We start from the raw sequence: 25,117 nt of genomic DNA on the forward strand, positions 1-25,117 counted from the left end.
TCATTGCAGCAGAATATGGGGGAGCATTGTCATAAAAAAGCACAGTGAAGAATCATTTTTGTTATTATTATTATTATTATTATTATTATTATTTGAGTGAGAAAAATTGGTGCAGCTCCCATTAATTGTTTCTTGTGTTCATATTCCAAAATTCAAGGAACCCACCTGGCACATGGCTTTTTATAGCCAAAATCACCACTATCAATTTGGAAAGAACTGTGGCATCATATTCTGTACCCAACACGCAAGTGTACAATGGTGTATAAACATTCCATGTGACTGGTATTGCCATCATAGTTACTCTTTGACATTAGTCATATAGACTTTTCCATGCCGCTCTTGACAGTTAACTGGTAAGCCTTCCATGCTTATAAGCTATCCTGGATAGACATGTTTTATGTGGAAATAAATGTTCAGTTCTACCAGAAACCACAATTTGTTGACCATGACAATAACACAACAACACGACCACGTCGACTTCAGTGTTCTGCACCGCATCGTAACATGAATGTTATTACTTCCATGTCAGCCGCACCGCACTCGTTCTCGCATGAAAATGGACAATCCACCAGTCACCACAGAGCAGCTATGAGCAGCATAGTTAATAGGGCTACTATTAAACCTCCATCAGTCTGGCAACAGGACACGGCGTTGTGGTTTGTGCAGCTTGAAAGCCAGTTTGTCCGTGTGCAGATATTAGCAGTAGTCGCAGCAGTAACAGATGACTTGGCCACTGAGATACAAGCTATCCTTGCTACATCACCCAATGCCGAATGGTATGCGTCAATTAAGAACGCACTAGTGATGCTCTCATCACAATCTGAAGCAAAGCAACTAGAGAAGCTTTTACAGACTGAGGAGCTAGGTGATTGAACCCCGTCACATATTTTATGCTGTTTGCACACATTGGCAAGCAACACAGCGAACAACAACGTACTCCACAATATTTGGTTGTCCCACTTACCCTCTGACACACAAAAAATTCTGACAGTGTGCACAGGTGATTTAAATGCACTAGTGCAAACAGCGGACAGGATCGTCGAAATGTATCCTGCAACAAACATGTCAACACCAACACCACTGCAAGAGAATATGTCTGCCGTGAGACTAGCATCACTCCAGTCACAATTAGTGAAGCTTACCATGCAAATAACGGCATTACAGATGATACACATACATCAGAGACCACACCGCAAGTCGTCAAGAGGTCATAACCTCTTGCCATTGGCACAAAATTTGCACTTATACCTCAAGAAATTTGGCAACTACACCTGAAACCATGGCACAGACAGTATGTAACCTGTTGCAGCCACAATACAATGGACCATGTCTGGTGATTAGCAAAGGCAGCCACACCTTCCAGATTAGAATAAATAGTATGCCTACCACCATCACACTAGATTTACTCAAGCCCACATTTTTTGATGCATTGGACACAGCAAGAACTGCAGGTGGCAAATGAGATGATAAGAATATACCACCTGACAGTGGCTCCGTACCCCACGGCCAGCATGAGCTGCTATGGGCGCCAGGATTCTTGGAGAAGAAAACGACGCTGAAGACTGGTACCTCACATCCCATTCGAACCACTGAATCTAGTGGCACAATGCCAGGTTTCAGGAAAGCGGTGGCAACAAACGCAGGGCGACATGTGAAGTTTAATCTGCGATATCATTAATACCAGGGGAGGAGTTAGGTGGCATCTCATTCTGTCCCCGAAAATGTGAGTGTACAGTGGTGTATAAACATTCCATGTGACTAGAGTTTGTCATTATAGTTATTTGGAAAATTGTGGTAAGTTCCTATGGGACCAAACTGCTAAGGTCATCGGTCCCTAGGCTTACACACTACTTAATCAAACTTAAACTAACTTAGGCTGAGGACAACTCGCACACACCCATGTCCAAGGGAGGACGCGAACCTCCGACGGGGTAGCTGCGCATACCGTGACAAGGTGCCCTAGACCACAAGGCTACCAGTGCGGCGTTGTTATAGTTACTCTTTGATGTTGGTGATATAGAGGATTCCATGCCGCTCTTCACAGTTAACTGTTAAGTCTTCCACGCTTGCAAGCTATTGAGCATGGACATTTTTATGTGGAAATAAATGTTTAATACCATCAGATACCACAAACCATTAGTAAATGTCAGTTAAAGGCAAGCTCAATCAATAGTCAAATATCTGCTCTGTGAAATTTTTTCCCTCAATCGTTGATTTCGGGTCAGCGTGATATTCTTCATCACAAATATTCATTTGCCCACAATCAAACCAATGCTCCGTCTTGTGAACTGAAGCTTCATTCATCACATTTCCATAAACTTTGGTTATCTATTTGCAAATTTCAATATGGTGGACCTTTTTTAATTCAAAGACCATATTACACTATGAATCACACGCTTGACGGTATCATTAATTTTGTCACACATTTTAAAACCGCACAAATAAACAGTAAACAACTGTTTCTGCTCGCTGTCAGATCATGCTGGCACAAATGAGTAGTAAGTTCTATGACATAATGGTGAGGGTGATGGAAGAATTGCATGGTTACCCAGATCAAAACATTCTTTACTTTTAGAATAACACTTATACGTGAGGATGAATGGGTACCTTTTAACTGTTGCCAAGGGCATTTGGTTATCTAGTGGTAGAACACGGTGCTAAGCACAATACACTACATCGCAACAATATATACTGCATCACAACTTGTGCCATCTGAATCCTACCCTCCAATGCCAGCTTCTTGGAATTGACCTTTGCAATCCGATCCTTCCCATCATTGTGCATTGCACAGAACTCCCCCTGCCTTTGGGCAGAATGAGGTTCCTTGGTGCCACATTTCCATTCTGTGCACCTGCTTCCATTCTGCCTTCCAGCCATCAGCCACCCTTTCCCAATCTTACCTCCACTCTCCACCTCCTTACTCCCCTCATCCACTATACCTGATATAACCTCTCACTCCATTCAAGCTGCAATTTAACTGTGCGGGTATATGTATGGGACCGTGTAGTCAGTAGCTTTGAAGGAGGACTCGTCTGAAATTTTGCTACATTCTCACTCTTGCTTATGTACCTATTGAAATCTCATTGTCTCAGCTGCTTGGTGAATAGTTACTTTAAATCACTTCCATTATTTATGGTTCTCCAAGAGCTTTTTAGTACCATAATTACAATATTTATTAGATCATAAGTAATATAAATTGTTTTGTTGCTAATTTTAAAGTAATTTGTTCTATGAATAGTTGTTTATTAGTTCCCTGTCAGTCATTTTTGTGTTGTCGGCTTTCCTAAAACTGTGGCCTTTGAATACAAGGAATTGTGAAGTGCAGAGAAAATGGCAAGCAGATTGGTATGTTGGATGAAGAGTAGAATGTATTTCTTTGCCAGATTTTTAGGAAGTGCTATAAGAGAATATGTTTTCCCTTTCTCTTTTAATCTTTCATTCAGATCATCAATAAAATTATTGCACTGTAACTTGAAGTATTTTAACTAATCAATTTGATTTCATAGGGCAACCAAATAATGATCCACCTGGAGCAAACAGGAGTATTCTCAATGGTGGTGTACGTGCAAGAACTCGTCAGCAAGGGAGCGAGAATCCTTTGCCTGGTTCATCAAGTAGAAGCAGTGCTCATTCAGTTTCAGGTTTGTTTATGAAGTATTAGCCATGTACAATTAATGTTTAATAAGGAAAAAAATCTCTAATACAAAATAACCCACTACATGTAGAAAAGGTGCTGCCGTGTACAGTAGAACAGCAGGTACCAAATTAGAAATTTCTTCATTTAACAAAATGGTAGAAAGGGTTGTTGAAGAGATTTCTTGTTGGAGATAAATTGTTGCACTGTCTTTTCTTCATCTATTTGTCTCCTTTAAACCAGGATATAGGGTGACATTCAGAAAACTGGGTTTCTCAGTTGGGGCTCGTCAGTACCACCACTCCTACTGTATGCTTCCTCTGTCTGTCACATCATAATTCAGAGGGTCTCGCTAATCTCATCATCAAACATCCCCATTCATTCCTTTCGTCTCGACTATTTTAAATACGTACATTGTGTAACTAGGTTTTGTGACCAACTGCTACTTTGGTCAAGTTATTAAGAGCCTCTTGTTGAGGGGGAATTGTTTCGAACATAGGGTACAAGTGTGCATCAGCAGTGCTTTAGTTCTCCTCTATCAACATTCTTTATGCTCTCCCACTCTTGCAGTCATTGTGTAGTGAGAAGTGGGCTTAATTCCATTTCAGTAACCATTTCTTAGTCTAGTTACACCTACCATGAAGAGGAAATGCACAAAATTAAACCATCAATATTGGTGCTTAGCAGAGTTAACTGGACATTTTACAACCAACTGGATGTGTTAGAACTTAGAGGCTCCAGGATTAAGTGCATCCACCATGGTGCTGATGCATCTGCATCTCAGTTTCTTGACAGTGTAGAAGAGAGTCTATTGCATTGCAATCAGGGATAGGCGGTTTTGCTCTAAAGAGGTTCTAGTGTAGTCAAACTGTTGAGAATTTCCCAATCTTTTGTGCTGCAAAATATCAGTATATACTGAAAGAGAGCAAGAAAATACCTTTACAGGATTTATGAATCGTATAAATCACATTAATTAACAGGTGTCTGTCATAGGTCAGTTTTTGCGGAAGCAGAGGTTTTACACCATACCAATCTCAGGCTTCCTCTGGGAACTTCAGATAGATTTTCTTACAAATCTATTGAGATTTGCACACTTTGAGAAATTTTCATTTTTATGTATACTTGAATGCTTACCCTCTCCCTTAAAACCCACATCCTTTTGTCTTTCCCTCTCCTTCCCTCTTTCCTGATGAGGCAACAGTTTGTTGCGAAAGCATGAATTTTGTGTGTATGTTTGTGTTTGTTTGTGTGTCTATCGACGTGCCAGCGCTTTCGTTTGGTAAGTCACATCATCTGTGTTTTTAGATATATTTTTCCCACGTGGAATGTTTCCCTCTATTAATTGAATGGGGTTAAATGTACACAAGAAAACTGTTTGGGATATGTTGTGTGTTTTGAGACATGGGGATAGAATGTCCAAATTCATAATAGTGAACTCTATATAAAACTAGCAAGGTCTCTAATAAATGGACAGGTAAAAAGTCGACTCACCAAGCTGCACAAGGGGAACACACACACAAAAGCTTTCAGAGCTGGTGGCTCCTTCTTCTGGTGTAAGAGTTGAAGGGGAAGGAAAAGGAATGAAGGAATGAAGGAAAAGGACTGGAGAGATTTAGGGGAAAAGGTACAGTTTAGAAAAGTCACCTAGAGACTTACTGGACGAGATGAGAAGGAAAGACAGAGTGTTGGGGCTACACTGGACGTGATTTGAAGACCTGAGAGCTTAAAGGTGGAAGACAGGGTAATTTGCAAGACTGAGATTACTACTAAAACATCGTGCACGAGTTAATAAGAGTGAAATGCTAAGTGCATTGTATGTAACAGAGGTGGGAAGAGGGACTGCGAAAAATAGACTAGTCAAAAAATGAAAGATGCAGAATACGAAAATGGAGTGAAGAAGGGAGTAGTTACAATGAATAAATGCTGAGATGGAAGGAATTAACATAAATTAGGGCCAGGTGGGTGGTGAGAATGAAGGACATGTTGTAGTGCTCGTTCCCACCTGCAGAATTCTGAGATACTGGTGTCTGGAGGAAGAATCCAGATGGTGCTTGTGGTGTCGTTTCACAGTTGGCTCTCTGTTTGATAGTATATGTTTTGCCAGTTACAGGTTTGGAATAGATGGTGGTAGGAGGGTGCATAGAGCAAGTCTTGCAACGGGGATGGTCAGAGGGGTGGGAGCCATATGGTAGGGAGGTGGGTGCAGAAGGAGCATAGGGTCTGACAAGAATGTTATGGAGATTGGGAGGGTGACGAGAAGCTATTCTATGTGTGATGGACAAAATCGCAGACAGAATGGATCTCATTTCAGGGTGTGCTTTTAGGAAGTCATGGCCTTGTTGAAGTAGCTGATTGATAAATTCAAGACCAGGATAATACTCGGTGACAAGTGGTGTGCTCTGAACGTGTTTTGTTGAAGGGATCAGTTGTACCAGGATTGGATGTGATGACCCGGGAAACCTGCTTGTGAACTAGTATGTTGGGATAATTACATCCAGCAAGGGCTGAAGTGAGAGTGGTGATGTATTGCTGTAAAGAACGTGCATTCAAACAAATGTGTGTGCCTCGAATACCAAGGTTATATGGGAGGGAACATTTGACATGGGAAGGATGGCAACTGTCAAAATGTAAGTACTGTTGTTTGTTAGTAGGTTTGGCGTGGACAGAAGTGTGTAGCTGGCCTTCGATGAGGTTGAAATCAACATCAAGGAAAGTGGCATGGGATTCAGAATAGGATCATTTGAAATTTAATTGGGAGAAGGTATTTAGAAATTTCAGGAATTTTAACAGGTCAACCTCACCAAGAGTCCATAAGGCAAAGATCTCATCAACGTATTTAAACCAAACCAGGGGCTGAAGACTTTTGGATCCCAGGAAAGCCCCCTCCAAGCGATCTATGAAGAGATTGACATAGGAGGGAGCCATCTTGGTTCCCATAGCCATACCCCTGATCTGTTTTTATGTCTGCCTCTGAAAGGTTTAGTAATTGTTGGTAAGTATAAAGGTGATTAAGGTGACCAAGGAGGATGTCATAGACTTGGAATCAGGTGGGCTTTGGCTGAGGAAATGTTCAGCAGCAGATCGACCATTTATGTGGGGGATGTTGGTATAGAGGGAGATAGCATCAATGGTGAGAAGCAAGGTGTGTGGCAGGAATGGGACGGGCATAGATTTCAGATGATGTAGGAAATGGTCAGTATCTTTAATATAGGAGGGAAGTCTTTGTACTGTGGGTTACAGGTGTTGATCAACTAAGGCCGATATACGTTCTGTGGGTGCTTTGATGCCAGCAGCTATAGGATGACCAGGATGATTTGGTTTGTGGATCTTAGGTAGAAGGTAAAAGGTGAGAGTATGTGTTTTCGGTGTGGTAAGAAGTTCTATGAATTGTGGTCTAAGTCCTTTTGAGGGGCCTGAGGATTTTAAGAGTGACTACAGGTCAGTTTGAATCACAGGGATGGGATCTTGGTGGCAGATACTGTATGTAGCGGTGTCAGACAGCTGGCGTAGACCTTCACTAACATACTCCTGTCGGCCAAGTACCACAGTAGTAGATCCTTTGTCTGCTGGGAGGATAATGAGGAAGTCATCAGCTTTTAGGGAACATAGAGCATGGAGTTCTGCAGAGGACAGGTTAGGGTCTTGTTGTAGGGACCGGAGGAAAGGTTGTGAAGTAGTGCTGGATGTAAGGAATTCCTGTAAGGCTTGTAAGGGATGATTCTGAGGTAGTGGTGGTAGATCAAGTTGAGATCATGGTCAGAACTGTTCAAGGCAGGGTTCAATGTCAGCTTTGCTGTTGCAAATTGATATTTTCTGGGGTGGGGTGGCGGTGGGGGTGGGGGGGGGAGTGCTTTGGGTGAGAGGTTGAGAACACTGTACTGTTGTGATAGGTTCTTGTGATTATGACTTATTACATGTATGGGAGGCAGTGGTGAAGGCTGTGGGATGTTAAGGAGGTGTCCAAGCTCAGTTTGTAGGAGAGGATGGTTGGATTTTTTGGGAGGTACAGAGGAACAGGAAGGGAAACACCACTGTCAAGGTTGTTTAGTAGAAGGTGGGATGACTTTGTGAGGTGAAGTCTGACATGTTGTTGCAGTCTGAAGTTGCTTGGCGGATCATACCATCCAAGGAAACATGGGAGGCAGATAACTGCAGGATTTTATTGGAGGAGAGAAGTCTGGTGGAGTGGAAATTGGTAGATGAGGCACATAGGTCACAGATTAGTTGGGTAAGTGCAAGAGATTGCTGTATTAGAAACTTACCTATCACAACAGTACATAGGCAGAGGGTGTATACAGGCAACACACAGTATCCTGTTGCAGATCATCCTGTACAACATGACAGTCATGACCTCGGTGCCTGTTTCACCACACGCACCATCTATATTCTTCCTCCAGACAAGAGTTTCTTAGAACTCTGCTGGTGCAAACTAGCACTAAAACATATCTTTGGTTCTCGCCATCCACCTGGCCTTAATTTACGTTAATACCTTCCGTCTCAGCATTTATTCACAGAAACTACTACTTTCTTCACTATGTTTCAGTTTCCTATGTCTTTTATTTTCTGACTTGTCTATTTTTCTCCCCCCCCCCCCCCCCCCCCCCTTTCCACCTCTATTACATACAATGCACTTAGCTTTTCACTCTTATTAACTCATGCATGATGTTTTAGCAGTAATTTCTATCTTGCACATTACCCTGTCTTCCACCTTTAAGCTCTCATATTTTCAAATCTCGTCCAGCGCAGTCCCCAACAATCAGTCTTTCCTTCTCATCCCGTCCAGTAAGTCTCCCTTGACCCGGGGTTCTGGGTGACTTTTCTAAACTGTGCCCCTTTCCCTAAACATCTCCAGTCCTTTCCCTTCACCCCTCTTCCTTCTCCTTCAAGTCTTCTACCAGAAGAAGGAGCCACGGGCTCAGAAAGATTATAATAGTTAAGTCCTTTTTTTCACCCCCATGAACCATGGACCTTGCAGTTGGTGGGGAGGCTTGCGTGCCTCAGCGATACAGATAGCCGTACCGTAGGTGCAACCACAACGGAGGGGTATCTGTTGAGAGGCCAGACAAACGTGTGGTTCCTGAAGAGGGGCAGCAGCCTTTTCAGTAGTTGCAAGTGCAACAGTCTGGATGATTGACTGATCTGGCCTTGTAACACTACCAAAACGGCCTTGCTGTGCTGGTACTTCGAACGGCTGAAAGCGAGGGGAAACTACGGCTGTAATTTTTCCCGAGGGCATGCAGCTTTACTGTATGGTTAAATGATGGTGGCGTCCTCTTGGGTAAAATATTCCGGAGGTAAAATAGTCCCCCATTCGGATCTCCGGGCGGGGACTACTCAAGAGGATGTCGTTATCAGGAGAAAGAAAACTGGCGTTCTACGGATTGGAGCGTGGAATGTCAGATCCCTTAATCGGGCAGGTAGGTTAGAAAATTTAAAAAGGGAAATGGATAGGTTAAAGTTAGATATAGTGGGAATTAGTGAAGTTCAGTGGCAGGAGGAACAAGACTTCTGGTCAGGTGACTACAGGGTTATAAACACAAAATCAAATAGGGGTAATGCAGGAGTAGGTTTAATAGTGAATAGGAAAATAGGAATGCGGGTAAGCTATTACAAACAGCATAGCGAACGCATTATTGTGGCAAAGATAGATACGAAGCCCACGCCTACTACAGTAGTACAAGTTTATATGCCAACTAGCTCTGCAGATGACGAAGAAATTGAAAAAATGTATGATGAAATAAAAGAAATTATTCAGATAGTGAAGGGTGACGAAAATTTTAATAGTCATGGGTGACTGGAATTCGGTAGTAGGAAAAGGGAGAGAAGGAAACATAGTGGGTGAATATGGATTGGGGCTAAGAAATGAAAGAGGAAGCCGTCTGTTAGAATTTTGCACTGAGCATAACTTAATCATAGCTAACACTTGGTTCAAGAATCATAAAAGAAGGTTGTATACATGGAAGAATCCTGGAGATACTAAAAGGTATCAGATAGATTATATAATGGTAAGACAGAGATTTAGGAACCAGGTTTTAAATTGTAAGACATTTCCAGGAGCAGATGTGGACTCTGACCACAATCTATTGGTTATGATCTGTAGATTAAAACTGAAGAAACTGCTAAAAGGTGGGAATTTAAGGAGATGGGACCTAGATAAACTGACTAAACCAGAGGTTGGAGAGAGTTTCAGGGAGAGCATAAGGGAACAATTGACAGGAATGGGGGAAAGAAATACAGTAGCAGAAGAATGGGTAGCTCTGAGGGATGAAGTAGTGAAGGCAGCAGAGTATCAAGTAGGTAAAAAGACGAGGGCTAGTAGAAATCCTTGGGTAACAGAAGAAATATTGAATTTAATTGATGAAAGGAGAAAATATAAAAATGTAGTAAATGAAGCAGGCAAAAAGGAATACAAACGTCTCAAAAATGAGATCGACAGGAAGTGCAAAATTGCTAAGCAGGGATGGCTAGAGGACAAATGTAAGGATTTAGAAGCGAGTATCACTAGGGGTAAGATAGATACTGCCTACAGGAAAATTAGAGAGACCTTTGGAGATAAGAGAACCACTTCCATGAATATCAAGAGCTCAGATGGAAACCCAGTTCTAAGCAAAGAAGGGAAAGCAGAAAGGTGGAAGGAGTATACAGAGGGTCTATACAAGGGCGATGTACTTGAGGACAATATTATAGAAATGGAAGAGAATGTAGATGAAGATGAAATGGGAGGTACGATACTGCATGAAGAGTTTGACAGAGCACTGAAAGACCTGAGCGGAAACAAGGCCCAGGGAGTAGACAACATTCCATTGGAACTACTGATGGCCTTGGGAGAGCCAGTCCTGACAAAACTCTACCATCTGGTGAGCAAGATGTATGAAACAGGTGAAATACCCTCAGACTTCAAGAAGAATATGATAATTCCAATCCCAAAGAAAGCAGGTGTTGACATGTGAAAATTACAGAATCATCAGTTTAATAAGTCACAGCTTCAAAATACTAACGCGAATTCTTTACAGACGAATGGAAAAACTAATAGAGGCCGCCCTCGGGGAAGATCAGTTTGGATTTCGTAGAAATGTTGGAACACGTGAGGCAATACTGACCCTACAACTGAAAGATGTATTGGGAAACTGTAATTGTCAAATACTAATAAAATTTGTTTTATAAAATTATCATAGAGATAACGATTTTTAAGGTTGTGTAACTGTATGTGAATGTCTTAAATCTGAGTATGACTTGTATCATCACATAAATTGTAAACCTATCAATCCATTATGTTTCTTCAATAGTAGTGGGTACAGTACAGGTGGAATGTGATGTCTTTACCGTGAGAATGCTTTACTATTGTTGTTCAGATATATTGGGGCAGGGGGGGGGGGGGGGGGGGAGAAGCTGTTCTATGGTGCTCATGTATTTAAATCCCACCGCTTGAGAATGAAACGTCCCACTTTTAATTTGCTGCAAGGAACAGTTGTGAGAGAGGCGGCTATGCGTTGCTTTTACTACTTTGCTGTCAAGTACATGAGAGCTGTTTTGGTGGCCACAATGATGGCAGTGAAAGTGATTCTCTGTGTCATTGAAGTGCTGTTGTTCTTGGTATAGTCTCTAGACAGTCAGTTACAAGTTTTTTTTCCTTATTTATTAGGAAATCTATTTCTTAACATTTGCCATGTGAGAATGAGCATTTATTTAGTGGGGGTTACTCACCTGTATGTATGCAATTCATCTATGTATAGATTGTATTGACAGCTGCTGCTGTACTGCATACCAAGGCCCTCCTCGCCACAAAAAAAAAATAAATGGCAATGATGACAATAACGTAGACGTGTGATTTGTTAGATTTGTGGTAAATGTGCTGCATTACTAAACAGCCACATAGCCCTCCTGCCGGTATCATCTATCAGTCAGCTGTTTTATTTGAATTATAACTTTACGCTGATACAATAGCTCTCTTCTTAGCAATCGTATACAACCACTCGCTCATCGATAGATCTGTACCTACAGATTGGAAAATTGCGCAGGTCGCACCAGTGTTTAAGAAGGGTAGTAGGAGTAATCCATCGAACTACAGACCTATATCATTGACGTCGGTTTGCAGTAGGGTTTTGGAGCATATACTGTATTCAAACATTATGAATCACCTCGAAGGGAACGATCTATTGATATGTAATGAGCATGGTTTCAGAAAACATCGTTCTTGTGCAACACAGCTAGCTCTTTATTCGCACGAAGTAATGGCCGCATCAACATGGGATCTCAAGTTGATTCCGTATTTCTAGATTTCCGGAAAGCTTTTGACACCGTTCCTCACAAGCGACTTCTAATCAAGCTGCGGGCCTATGGGGTATCGTCTCAGTTGTGCGACTGGATTCGTGATTTCCTGTCAGTAAGGTCACAGTTCGTAGTAATAGACGGCAAATCATAGAGCAAAACTGAAGTGATATCAGGTGTTCCCCAGGGAAGCGTCCTGGGACCTTTGCTGTTCCTGATGACCTGGGTGACAATCTGAGCAGTTCTCTTAGGTTGTTCGCAGATGATGCTGTAATTTACCATCTAGTAAGGTCATCCGAAGACTAGTATCAGTTGCAAAGCGATTTAGAAAAGATTGCTGTATGGTGTGGCAGGTGGCAGTTGACGCTAAATAACGAAAAGTGTGAGGCGATCCACACGAGTTCCAAAAGAAATGCGTTGGAATTCGATTACTCGATAAATAGTACAATTCTCAAGGCTGTCAATTCAACTAAGTACCTGGGTGTTAAAGTTACAAACAACTTCAGTTGGAAAGACCACATAGATAATATTGTCGGGAAGGCGAGCCAAAGATTGCATTTCATTGGCAGGACACTTAGAAGATGCAACAAGTCCACTAAAGAGATGGCTTACACTACACTCGTTCGTCCTCTGTTAGAGTATTGCTGCGTGGTGTGGGATCCTTACCAGGTGGGATTGATGAAGGACATTGAAAGGGTGCAAAAAAGGGCAGCTCGTTTTGTATTATCACGTAATAGGGGAGAGAGTGTGGCAGATATGATACGCGAGTTGGGATGAAAGTCATTAAAGCAAAGACGTTTTTTGTCGTCGCGAGATCTTTTTACGAAATTTCAGTCACCAACTTTCTCTTCCGAATGCAAAAATATTTTGTTGAGCCCAACCTACATAGGTAGGAATGATCATCAAAATAAAATAAGAGAAATCAGAGCTCGAACAGAAAGGGTTAGGTGTTCGTTTTTCCCGCGCGCTGTTTGGAGTGGAATGGTAGAGAGATAGTATGATTGTGGTTCGATAAACCCTCTGCCTAGCACTTAAATGTGAATTGCAGAGTAATCATGTAGATGTAGATCTTAGAAGCTAGATTAAGGAAGGGCAAACCTACGTTTTAGCATTTGTAGACTTAGAGAAAGCTTTTGACAATGTTGGTTGGAATACTCTCTTTCAAATTCTGAAGGTGACAGGGGTAAAATACAGGGAGCAAAAGGCTATTTACAATTTGTACAGAAACCAGATGGCAGTTATAAGGGTCGAGGGGTATGAAAAGGAAGCAGTGGTTGGGAAGGGAGTGAGACAGGGTTGTAGTCTCTCCCTGATGTTATTCAATCTGTATATTGAGCAAGCAGTGAAGGAAACAAAAGAAAAATTTCGAGTAGATATTAAAATCCATGGAGAAGAAATAAAAACTTTGAGGTTTGCCGATGACATTGTAATTCTGTCAGAGACAGCAAAGGACTTGGAAGAGCTGTTGAACGGAATGGATAGTGTCTTGAGAGGAGGATATAAGATGAACATCAACAAAAGCAAAACAAGGATAATGGAATGTAGTCGAATTAAGTCGGGTGATGCTGAGGGAATTAGATTAGGAAATGAGACACTTAAAGTAGTAAAGGAGTTTTGCTATTTGGGGAGCAAAATAACTGATGATGGTCAAAGTAGAGAGGATATAAAATGTAGACTGGCAATGGCAAGGAAAGCGTTTCTGAAGAAGAGAAATTTGTTAACATCGAGTATAGATTTAAGTGTCAGGAAGTCTTTTTGAAAGTATTTGTATGGAGTGTAGCCATGTATGGAAGTGAAACATGGATGATAAATAGTTTGGACAAGAAGAGAATAGAAGCTTTTGAAATGTGGTGCTACAGAAGACTGCTGAAGATTAGATGGGTAGATCACATAACTAATGAGGAAGTATTGAATAGGACTGGGGAGAAGAGAAGTTTGTGGCACAACTTGACTAGAAGAAGGGTTCAGTTGGTAGGACATGTTCTGAGGCATGAAGGGATCACCAATTTAGTATTGGAGGGCAGCGTGGAGCGTAAAAATCGTAGAGGGAGACCAAGAGATGAATACACTAAGCAGATTCAGAAGGATGTGGGTTGCGGTAGGTACTGGGAGATGAAGAAGCTTGCACGGGATAGAGTAGCATGGAGAGCTGCATCAAACCAGTCTCAGGACTGAAGACCACAACAACAACAACAACAAGTCCCCTTTTATGTGTGTGTGTGTGTGTGTGTGTGTGTGTGTGTGTGTGTGTGTGTGTGTGTGTGTTTTCCCCTGCTACCGCTTGGTGAATAGATTTTTTTTTTAATCTGTCTTTTTACATTATATTATCAATAAATGATTATTTTTGTTGGTCTCTAGTAAGATCTAAGTAGAACATGTAATCTTGAGAATGGAACTGCTTATGTTGCAGTTGAATGTAAACAAAGAGTAATATAAATTAAGAAATATGAAAGTCAAAGTTTTTTTCTGTAACAAAGAGGAAACTGTAAAGGCTCTGAGCAGTTGTATTAAAGAACAACTTTAGTACCATCAAAATCAAAATAACTCATAAATAATCATAATTTCTGCTCAAAAAAAAGTGTTGTGCCCTCATTTTTAAAAATTCAAGCATGTGGTACAAACATGTTACTATAATACAAAATTCTACTGTAGTACATAGTGTGAAAGTCTGTCACTAGTCTTTTTTTATGTCACCAATCTTTCATTAGATGACTGCATCCTCCATTTTATCGCCATTCCCTACGGTAGTGCTAGAAATATTTCTTTTTGAGCAAACTAACCAGTATCTCTGCAACTACTGTCCAGCTTTACTTTGATACAGTGACTGTGTCCTCTATTTCCGTTGACTAACCATTGACTTGCTAAACGCCTCGTATGGTAGCATTGGAAAGAACCAGAGGGATCACACTTATCAGAAACCCTCACTTTTTGCCAGCGTCTTGCATTGACTGATCATTTCTACACTAAATCTTCAGTTGTTTAGCATACCCTCAGAGACATTTGGAATGTGATGCAAGGTATCCTATTAAAGTTGTGTTGAGGAAAGAAGATACCCCGGAGTAGCAAGAGAGACATTACCATGGCACACCACATGAAATCACTGCTGCCACCAACCAGTATCCTGCCATCAAACACTAGCAAACACTCCCTGAGAGGAGTGGTTGGGAGTTCATTTTGTAACTACTAGTAAATGCCTGTTTCATTAAAGAATCAAACTCCCAGGTATAAAACAGCTTTTAACTTCTTATTTGTTTACAACTGAATGAAATGTGTTAAATATTTGACATTAAGCATGTAAGTGAGAAAAAAATTTGAAGTTATGTCTAAAGTTTGTTGGAAGTCATCATGTGCCCTAGTGATAAAACACTGAATGAATATAGTCTGAGTAATCTGGAGTAAGTTTAAGCAAAAGCTAGTTTTTCAAGCATCTTAATGTTTATATTATGATGTCATGTCTCCTTGTCATACAATGATATAATAGTGCAGGTGCATTCGCTGGTATATGTGAATATTATCTGCAAAATGTGCTAAACCTGTGATGTAAGATTATACTCTTAATGAGTAGATAATGATAGCATTTTAAATTTTTAAAGTCAGTATATAATTATATGAAATATTGAAATTCCCCACCCCCTGGAAGCCATTAGAAAGAGAACCTGCAACTGGGACTGTGTTACCGTGCCCTGGATTCATGTGACCAAGCAGTATTAACCAAAACATTGAACACGAATCATTGCGAGTGCATGTTTGGTGTATCTACATACCAGTATTACACTATATATTTCCCCCTGGGAAGAGATAGTTATGAATACTAATTAAATATATTTATCTTCCTTCATTGTGTTGTAGATGGCTTGCGGATAATCTCTGGCTACATTGTCTGTAGTGGTGGATTTATTATTGTGCTGATTGCAACACTGTATGCCATTTGGTTTCTTGATATTTATTTTCTTCCAAGATATTTCTTTTAACATGATATAGTGAAGTACACACAAAAAGAAACATTTTCGTACCAAGCTCACTTTTAACAAGAGAGTGTCTGAATAACAACTGAATGCAACCTCACTGCTGAAACATCTGGAAAGCAAATCCTTATGAAGCTGTAGTTGACACCTCGTTGTGCGCACCAGAAAGTTCTACAAATCTACACTTTTTCCATGTACAATAATTTTCGAATTACAGTATCAATTATAACAAAGGAATAATACATTTTTGGAATCTGCTATTTTAATGTTTCAACTGAGTGTTATTTATTATTTAAATTAATTTCAAATTTCTGTTTGAAAGTCCTGGAGTTTGCAGTGTTCTTTCTTTTACTAGAGTTTGAAATAAAGTGATGTTAACCAAAATCAATTTGTCAATTGATAACAAAGTGTTTCCTTCAAGGCACATGATAGTTCTTCCTAATAACTTTTGTCTGTGTTGAAATATAATGTAATTCAATGTTCGTTGACATATTTTTTTTAAGTAACGTGTTTTCGCTGAAATTAATACAAACATATAACAGATACCTAAATTGGGAATAGTAAATCTCAATTTAAATAATCTTAAATAATAATCTTAAAATTTAACAGATTTATTTGTTGCTTATTTTACAAATGTAATAGATTGCATGATAGAAAGATACAGTGTTAAACAAATAGTTATTTTCAAGTTAATGTTTGTCATTGCTTTATTGCTTTTATTGTTTCAAAATAATCAATGAGATGATGAACGTCTAATTGTATGTGTTATGCATATGTATTATGCATTACAATAACCCAAAAGAAATGCTTCCGTTAATCTCAACCCATACTGAATGGAATAATTATTTTTGTGTGGTTAGCTGTATTGTGTCATACATATAGGCATTCATATCATAAAGTGTACAGGAGAGGTGGAACCTGCTATTTCATTAGATGGAGTTTTGCATACCCAATGATAATTTCAAGTTCTGCGTACAAAGAACTTTACAACCACTCGTTCTCAACATAGAAAACAAATATATCCAGCATTGTTTCCAGGTTCTGGCACATCATCACAGTAACCACAACTTCATGTTGAAGCAGATCGTTAGCTCTAAAGTAATTGTTGCTCTTTTGAAATATGCATATGAAACAGGTCAATTTTGTGACTCACTGAAAGAAGCTAATACTTAAACAGCTTTCCTCACACTATAAAGCACTGAGAATTTCCAAGTAGCTAGAGTAGCATTTTCCCTACAGGTATGTGAATAAGACAATAATGTGTATGGCCACGTACTGCCTTTTGTGGGTCCTAGACTTTAGACTTCAGTGTAATACCTAGTTGCTTTCGATGTGGATTAAGGTGAGTCATTTCACAATTGATTGTTTGACATTTCCATGTTTTTGTCATCCTTTTCAGGGGGCCAAACACAAAGCAAGCTATAACTAATGTTCTACATGAAACAATTGTAAATAATAATTTTCAGCTTGCAATTCATTTAAAATATGTTTAGTGTAAAGATTGGTACCCTGTAGAGGGTCACTGATTATTTCCTCCTATGTCGTAATAATCAGTAAGCTGTTTAATAATATGCTAGTGTCAATAACTGATTCCATTCTAAATTATTGTAGTTTCTTTTCAGCTTATCCAGTTTGATATTCATTGTATGTTATTTTTGGTTGATGCTGTTTATGTCTTTTCTTGTTTTCTGATAAAATGTATTCTGCAATTACACAGGTTCCAATTCAATTACTCCATCAAGCCCTCCATCAGCAGCCACAATAAATGGAACATCAGTGCAAGTACCATCTGGAGGTGCATCTGTTTCGGGACCACCTGCACTGTCAGCGGTACCAGCACTCCCCACCATGAATGGTGTGTCAGCAGTTAATGGCATGCCTAGTCCTAATCCAGTTGGTGTACCACTTGGACAGCCAGCAAATGGTGGCATTGAAGCACCCACACAGAGGGGTCAAGCTGTAGGAGTTGAAGAGCCATTACCTGCAGGGTCAGTAGTATCTGATTTACCTGCAGTCAATATTCTGTTTCTAGTATAGTTTCCAATTTGAATTTGTAATGTTGTGCAAGATGGTTATGCTGAAGATTGACTTAGAAAGTGGTGTTTGTACAAAATGATAAGAGGAGAAAAACTTTTCAGGCAACTGTAGGTTAGCGGCACCATTGTAAGTAGGTAATGTAACAGGTTTTTGTGTCATCACCAATAAAAGATAGATGCTGTAGTGAGTTACTGTAAGACAGACAGTGATGGAATTACTCTTCTTCTTGTAGATACAAATGCGTTACCTCATGACTGACATAAAATCAATACTAGTCACCACTGGGCAGTGTTATGTGCCCTACCACAGGCTGGTGATGAAAAGGTGGAAAGAATATATGAGAATGTTGAGGAATTAATAAAAGTATAGATGTGGGTATGAAAATCAGTCTTCACTGATGGAATGCTACATTAAGGGGAAGGAAGATAGCAGAATTATTGAAGAATGTGGGCTGAAAGGAAGAAATAAGGGGAGATAGGTGTATTTGTTGTATTTAACAACATTATGGAAAGACTAGGATGCTACTCACCACATAGATGAGGTGTTGAGTTGCAGACAGGTACAATCAAAATAATACTAGAAATATTAAAGGTCTCAGACAAAGTCCTCCTTCAGAAATGGAACGTCTCTGACGGTAACTTCTCTTAAACAGCCTCTTCTAAAATCACAACAGTGAAGCTATATGTGTCAAGGACTGGAAAATAGTAACTGAATTAAATTACAACTAAGAATTTAAGAATCAAATGCTGGACTGGGAAGTATGAATAGATGTAGTATAATGGACAGTCATCTCAGTTTCAAAGGAATGAAGAACATGGAGAGGATAAAGAAATGAGATACTGTACTTTTAATTTCTTTTTCTTGTGAATTTAATATTCAGTGAAATGTTGAGTTATTGTAACACTACACTGTGAGTATAAAGTTTTCATCTGAAATTTTGGATGAAGAATTGTTGCTGATTCAACTGCATGCCCCAAAATTGATTAAATAATATGGATATTGGCTGGTTAAAACTGAACAAGACAAAAGGGAAATGCTCTGAGTCACCAACCATAGGACAAAATAAATGTAACAAGCACAGCACAAAAAAGAATTCAATTTAATAACAAAACAAGTAATTATTGCTGGGGAAGTCACCAGATGTTACAGCAAAGGCAGATAAAAAAAGGGCTATGCATGACTCAACCAAATCTTCAGGTTATCAATAAAAGAAGGAAATTCTGCAGTGCAAAAGAATGCAATTGAAAGCCAGCAGTATATATTGTACAGATGTGAAATGAACAAGAAGTCACTGTGGATTGATTAGTGGTGCATGCAGTGAGTATTGGTGTATATTTTGTGGTCAGAGGCAGTGGAGCCAGTAGGTTAAGTAAGGGAGAAGCTAGTGTCACTGACATCTTACCGTGATGTGATGTCAAAATGACTTGTCACTTGATGCAGCCACAAAGGCAAGAGTCACAGTAGCTTAGCTTGTGTGCGAGTGGACCCTCAGAAATCACAAGCAGCTAAATTTTTACACAGTCAAGAATGTAATTGTCATTAGTGCTTGTTTCACTCACAGCAACTTAAGCTGTGCTCTTAAATTTCTGCGTAACCAGACTCTTATAACTCATGTTATATTTGATAAAGAAAAATGGGCAAATATTTGTGACAAGCAAGAATACAAATTTAACTACTGCTCGTTAAAATCACAGCAAGTTAATGTCATTTTTTAAGTAGACCGAACTCAACAAAATTGAATAAAACTCACTCTTAAGAGAGACCACTCTTTCATGTAAATAATGTAGAATATTGCAGAATATACCTCTGTTGCATTAGTAAGACAATCCCAGAATTTTTTACAAATGTTAAGATAAAAAAATATGAAAACTTACATCTTTCTCCTCTGTGACTCCGCACTTCAACAACTGTCTCTTTCAAGTTAGTATTTCCTGAAGGCTTTTACCACCGATATGTCATTAACTGGCATTTAATTATTACAAATCGTACCAAGAGTGACATGTTTGTGATGAAGCTTCTATGTACTGTTGCCTTGAAACAGCATACTGTCTTAACATGCAAGTTGTAATATGAAAGCAACAGAATATGATGCAATCCAACAGTACATCTGTAAAGTTTTTCATTTGTCAACTGCTATCGCTGTTGAGATTCCCATCAAGTCATTTTGATGTCATGTCGCAGTAAGCTTCTGTTCTTACTGGCTTCTCCTATTTAAGTAAAGACAGAATGTATGAGTGGATAAAAAAGATTGAAAACAGACATTGGAGTGGAAGATGGCTATGCATACAAAGTCTGACAACAAACGGAAGATCAAATTTCAAATCTGTGTCAACAGGCATGTTTTTATAGAATCTATGTCAACAGGCACATTGTTAGTGAAATTTCTGTGTAATTTAATTTGAATCATGAATTTGCATACAATGTCCTCTGTAACTTACATGGCTCAATGCAAGTGCATTTTTGGTATGGGGCTACATAGTTATCTTAATTTTGTGCACCTATTATGAACACTAGAACTGATATACACATGAAGAAGGTGCTTTTCGTGGTCAAATTATCTCACAACACGAGGCCTGGATGCATTATTTTGAATCAAATAATAAAAGATAATTGAATGAGTTAATTGTTTGTGGAATCTCTTGCCAAGTGAGAGGATCCAGATAGTCTGTGTGATATAACAAAGATTTGAGCCTCTTGAGTCATGCTGTAGAGCAGGCTGTTTCAATGCTGCCCATATTCCATTTGTGGGCAGGTGCAGATAATGTAGGCTACCCACCTTACATCTCTGTTGAATGCATTCTGCACAAGCATACACTACACCCTGCCTCCTAGGCTGCTGGTACGTCATCCATTTGCTCATCCCTGCCCACCTGTGCCCATGTCTACCTGCTTTCTCCTGGGTGGACACATGTGCTGGAACAGCCTGCTATAGACATGCATGGCAAACGGTTATTGAGTATTCCCATGATAGGCATGAACCATGAACCATGGACCTTGCCGTTGGTGGGGAGGCTTGCGTGCCTCAGCGATACAGATAGCCGTACCGTAGGTACAACCACAACGGAGGGGTATCTGTTGAGAGGCCAGACAAACGTGTGGTTCCTGAAGAGGGGCAGCAGCCTTTTCAGTAGTGGCAAGGGCAACAGTCTGGATGATTGACTGATCTGGCCTTGTAACAATAACCAAAACGGCCTTGCTGTGCTGGTACTGCGAACGGCTGAAAGCAAGGGGAAACTACGGCCGTAATTTTTCCCGAGGGCATGCAGCTTTACTGTATGATTAAATGATGGTGGCGTCCTCTTGGGTAAAATATTCCGGAGGTAAAATAGTCCCCCATTCGGATCTCCGGGCGGGGACTACTCAAGAGGATGTCGTTATCAGGAGAAAGAAAACTGGCGTTCTACGGATTGGAGCGTGGAATGTCAGATCCCTTAATCGGGCAGGTAGGTTAGAAAATTTAAAAAGGGAAATGGATAGGTTAAAGTTAGATATAGTGGGAATTAGTGAAGTTCAGTGGCAGGAGGAACAAGACTTCTGGTCAGGTGACTACAGGGTTATAAACACAAAGTCAAATAGGTGTAATGCAGGAGTAGGTTTAATAATGAATAGGAAAATAGGAATGCGGGTAAGCTACTACAAGCAGCATAGTGAACGCATTATTGTGGCCAAGATAGATACGAAACCCACACCTACTACAGTAGTACAAGTTTATATGCCAACTAGCTGTGCAGATGACGAAGAAATTGAAGAAATGTATGATGAAATAAAAGAATTTATTCAGATAGTGAAGGGAGACGAAAATTTAATAGTCATGGGTGACTGGAATTCGAGTGTAGGAAAAGGGAGAGAAGGAAACGTAGTAGGTGAATATGGATTGGGGCTAAGAAATGAAAGAGGAAGCCGCCTGATAGAATTTTGCACAGAGCACAACTTAATTATAGCTAACACTTGGTTTAAGAATCATGATAGAAGGTTGTATACATGGAAGAACCCTGGAGATAGTAAAAGGTATCAGATAGATTATATAATGGTAAGACAGATATTTAGGAACCAGGTTTTAAATTGTAAGACATTTCCAGGGGCAGATGTGGACTCTGACCACAATCTATTGGTTATGAGCTGTAGATTAAAACTGAAGAAACTGCAAAAAGGTGGGAATTTAAGGAGATGGGGCCTGGATAAACTGAAAGAACCAGAGGTTGTACAGAGTTTCAGGGAGAGCATAAGGGAATAATTGAAAGGAATGGGGGAAAGAAATACAGTAGAAGAAGAATGGGTAGCTCTGAGGGATGAAGTAGTGAAGGTAGCAGACGATCAAGTAGGTAAAAAGAAGAGGGTTAGTAGAAATCCTTGGGTAACAGAAGAAATATTGAATTTAAATGATGAAAGGAGAAAATATAAAAATGCAGTAAATGAAGCAGGCAAAAAGGAATACAAACGTCTCAAAAATGAGATCGACAGGAAGTGCAAAATTGCTAAGCAGGGATGGCTAGAGGACAAATGTAAGGATTTAGAAGCGAGTATCACTAGGGGTAAGATAGATACTGCCTACAGGAAAATTAAAAGAGACCTTTGGAGATAAGAGAACCACTTCCATGAATATCAAGAGCTCAGATGGAAACCCAGTTCTAAGCAAAGAAGGGAAAGCAGAAAGGTGGAAGGAGTATATAGAGGGTCTATACAAGGGCGATGCACTTGAGGATAATATTATGGAAATGGAAGAGGATGTAGATGAAGATGAAATGGGAGATATGATACTGCGTGAAGAGTTTGACAGAGCACTGAAGGACCTGAGTCGAAACAAGGCCCCCGGAGTAGACAACATTCCATTGGAACTACTGACGGCCTTGGGAGAGCCAGTCCTGACAAAACTCTACCATCTGGTGAGCAAGATGTACGAAACAGGCGAAATACCCTCAGACTTCAAGAAGAATATAATAATTCCAATCCCAAAGAAAGCAGCTGTTGACAGGTGAAAAATTACCAAAAATATCAGTTTAATAAGCCACAGCTGCAAAGTACTAACACGAATTCTTTACAGACGAATGGGAAAACTAGTAGAAGCCGACCTCGGGGAAGATCAGTTTGGATTCCGTAGAAATACTGGAACACGTGAGGCAATACTGACCTTACGACTTATCTTAGAAGAAAGATTAAGGAAAGGCAAACCTACGTTTCTAGCATTTGTAGACTTAGAGAAAGCTTTTGACAATGTTGACTGGAATACTCTCTTTCAAATTCTAAAGGTGGCAGGGGTAAAATACAGGGAGCGAAAGGCTATTTACAACTTGTACAGAAACCAGATGGCAGTTATAAGAGTTGAGGGACATGAAAGGGAAGCAGTGGTTGGGAAGGGAGTAAGACAGGGTTGTAGCCTCTCCCCGATGTTATTCAATCCCTATATTGAGCAAGCAGTAAAGGAAACAAAAGAAAATTGGAGTAGGTATTAAAATCCATGAAGAAGAAATAAAAACTTTGAGGTTCGCCGATGACATTGTAATTCTGTCAGAGACAGCGAAGGACTTGGAAGAGCAGTTGAACGGAATGGATGGTGTCTTGAAGGGAGGATATAAGATGAACATCAACAAAAGCAAAACGAGGATAATGGAATGTAGTTGAGTTAAGTCGGGTGATGCTGAGGGTATTAGATTAGGAAATGAGACACTTAAAGTAGTAAAGGAGTTTTGCTATTTGGGGAGCAAAATAACTGATGATGGTCGAAGAAGAGAGGATATAAAATGTAGACTGGCAATGGCAAGGAAAGCATTTCTGAAGAAGAGAAATTTGTTAACATCGAGTATAGATTTAAGCGTCAGGAAGTCGTTTCTGAAAGTATTTGTATGGAAGTGAAACATGGACGATAAATAGTTTGGACAAGAAGAGAATAGAAGCTTTCGAAATGTGGTGCTACAGAAGAATGCTGAAGATTAGATGGGTAGATCACATAACTAATGAGGAAGTATTGAATGGGATTGGGGAGAAGAGAAGTTTGTGGCACAACTTGACCAGAAGAAGGGATCGGTTGGTAGGACATGTTCTGAGGCATCAAGGGATCACCAATTTAGTATTGGAGGGCAGCGTGGAGGGTAAAAATCGTAGGGGGAGACCAAGAGATGAATACACTAAGCAGATTCAGAAGGATGTAGGTTGCAGTAGGTACTGGGAGATGAAGAAGCTTGCACGGGATAGAGTAGCATGGAGAGCTGCATCAAACCAGTCTCAGGACTGAAGACAACAACAACAACAGCACAACAACAGGCAGTTCTGTGTCCATTCATGTTTTCCTCTAGAGGCCAGCACTGAGCGAGGTGGCGCAGTGGTTAGCACACTGGACTCGCATTCGGGAGGACGATGGTTCAATCCCGCGTCGGCCATCCTCATTTAGGTTTTCCATCCTTTCCCTAAATCGCTCCAGGCAAATGCCGGGATTGTTCCTTTGAAAGGGCATGGCCGACTTCCTTCCCCATCCTTCCCTAAAACCGATGAAACCGATGACCTCGCAGTTTGGTCTCTTCCCCCAAAACAATCCAAATCTAGAGGCCAGCTGTTCAACTCCCTTACTGACCACCCAGATTTAGGTTTTCCATGATTTCCCTAGATTGCTCCAAGCAAATTCCAGTATGGTCCCATCCCTAAATTGCACCAGACAGATGCCAGGATGATGTCTTTAAAAAGAGCATGGCCAATTTCCTTCCCCATCCTTTCATAATCTGAGCTTGTGCTCTATCTCTAATGACCATACTCTCGTTGGGATACTAAACTCTAATCTTCCTTCCTATACAAAAAGCTGTTGTATTATTTACCAGTAGTGAGGTTGGAGGTAGGGGTAATATGTGGTGGTATAGGACAGGTTTTACAGGTAGAACTATGACAGGGGTAGGAACCATGGTCAGCGAAAGTTGCATAGTGATTTACCCTAGATGCCTAGGCTACAGTATAGAAAGTGTTTGATGTGGAATGGCAGCAGCTATCGAAGTGGGAATATTATTGCTTATTGGTTGGTTAGATGTGATTGAGGTATGGATATGAATATCAGTGAGATGATCAATGTCCAGGAAGATGGCTTTGACATTGGAAAAGAACCAGATCAATTTAAGTTAGGAACAGGAGTTAAACAGACCATAAAGATATTGGCTATGAATCTGTATGAAGTCCAGAGGCTCATGAAATATTTGTGGCTCAAAATGAAGTTGGCTAGTGTGACAACAAATGA

The 25,117-nt window shown here is 40.2% G+C and overlaps 1 protein-coding gene across 1 annotated transcript in view; it reads left to right on the top strand.

The window, feature by feature from the left end:
- Nucleotides 1–25,117, top strand: part of LOC124590930 (E3 ubiquitin-protein ligase Su(dx)) — a 143,010-nt gene that overhangs the window by 59,551 nt on the left and 58,342 nt on the right. The window contains exons 5-6 of the mRNA XM_047131686.1: nt 3,507–3,641; nt 17,585–17,855. Coding sequence (XP_046987642.1) covers nt 3,507–3,641; nt 17,585–17,855 — 406 coding nt within the window. The remainder of the gene's footprint in view (nt 1–3,506; nt 3,642–17,584; nt 17,856–25,117) is intronic.

Source organism: Schistocerca americana, chromosome 2 (genome assembly GCF_021461395.2).
Source record: "Schistocerca americana isolate TAMUIC-IGC-003095 chromosome 2, iqSchAmer2.1, whole genome shotgun sequence".
Taxonomy (NCBI): domain Eukaryota; kingdom Metazoa; phylum Arthropoda; class Insecta; order Orthoptera; family Acrididae; genus Schistocerca; species Schistocerca americana.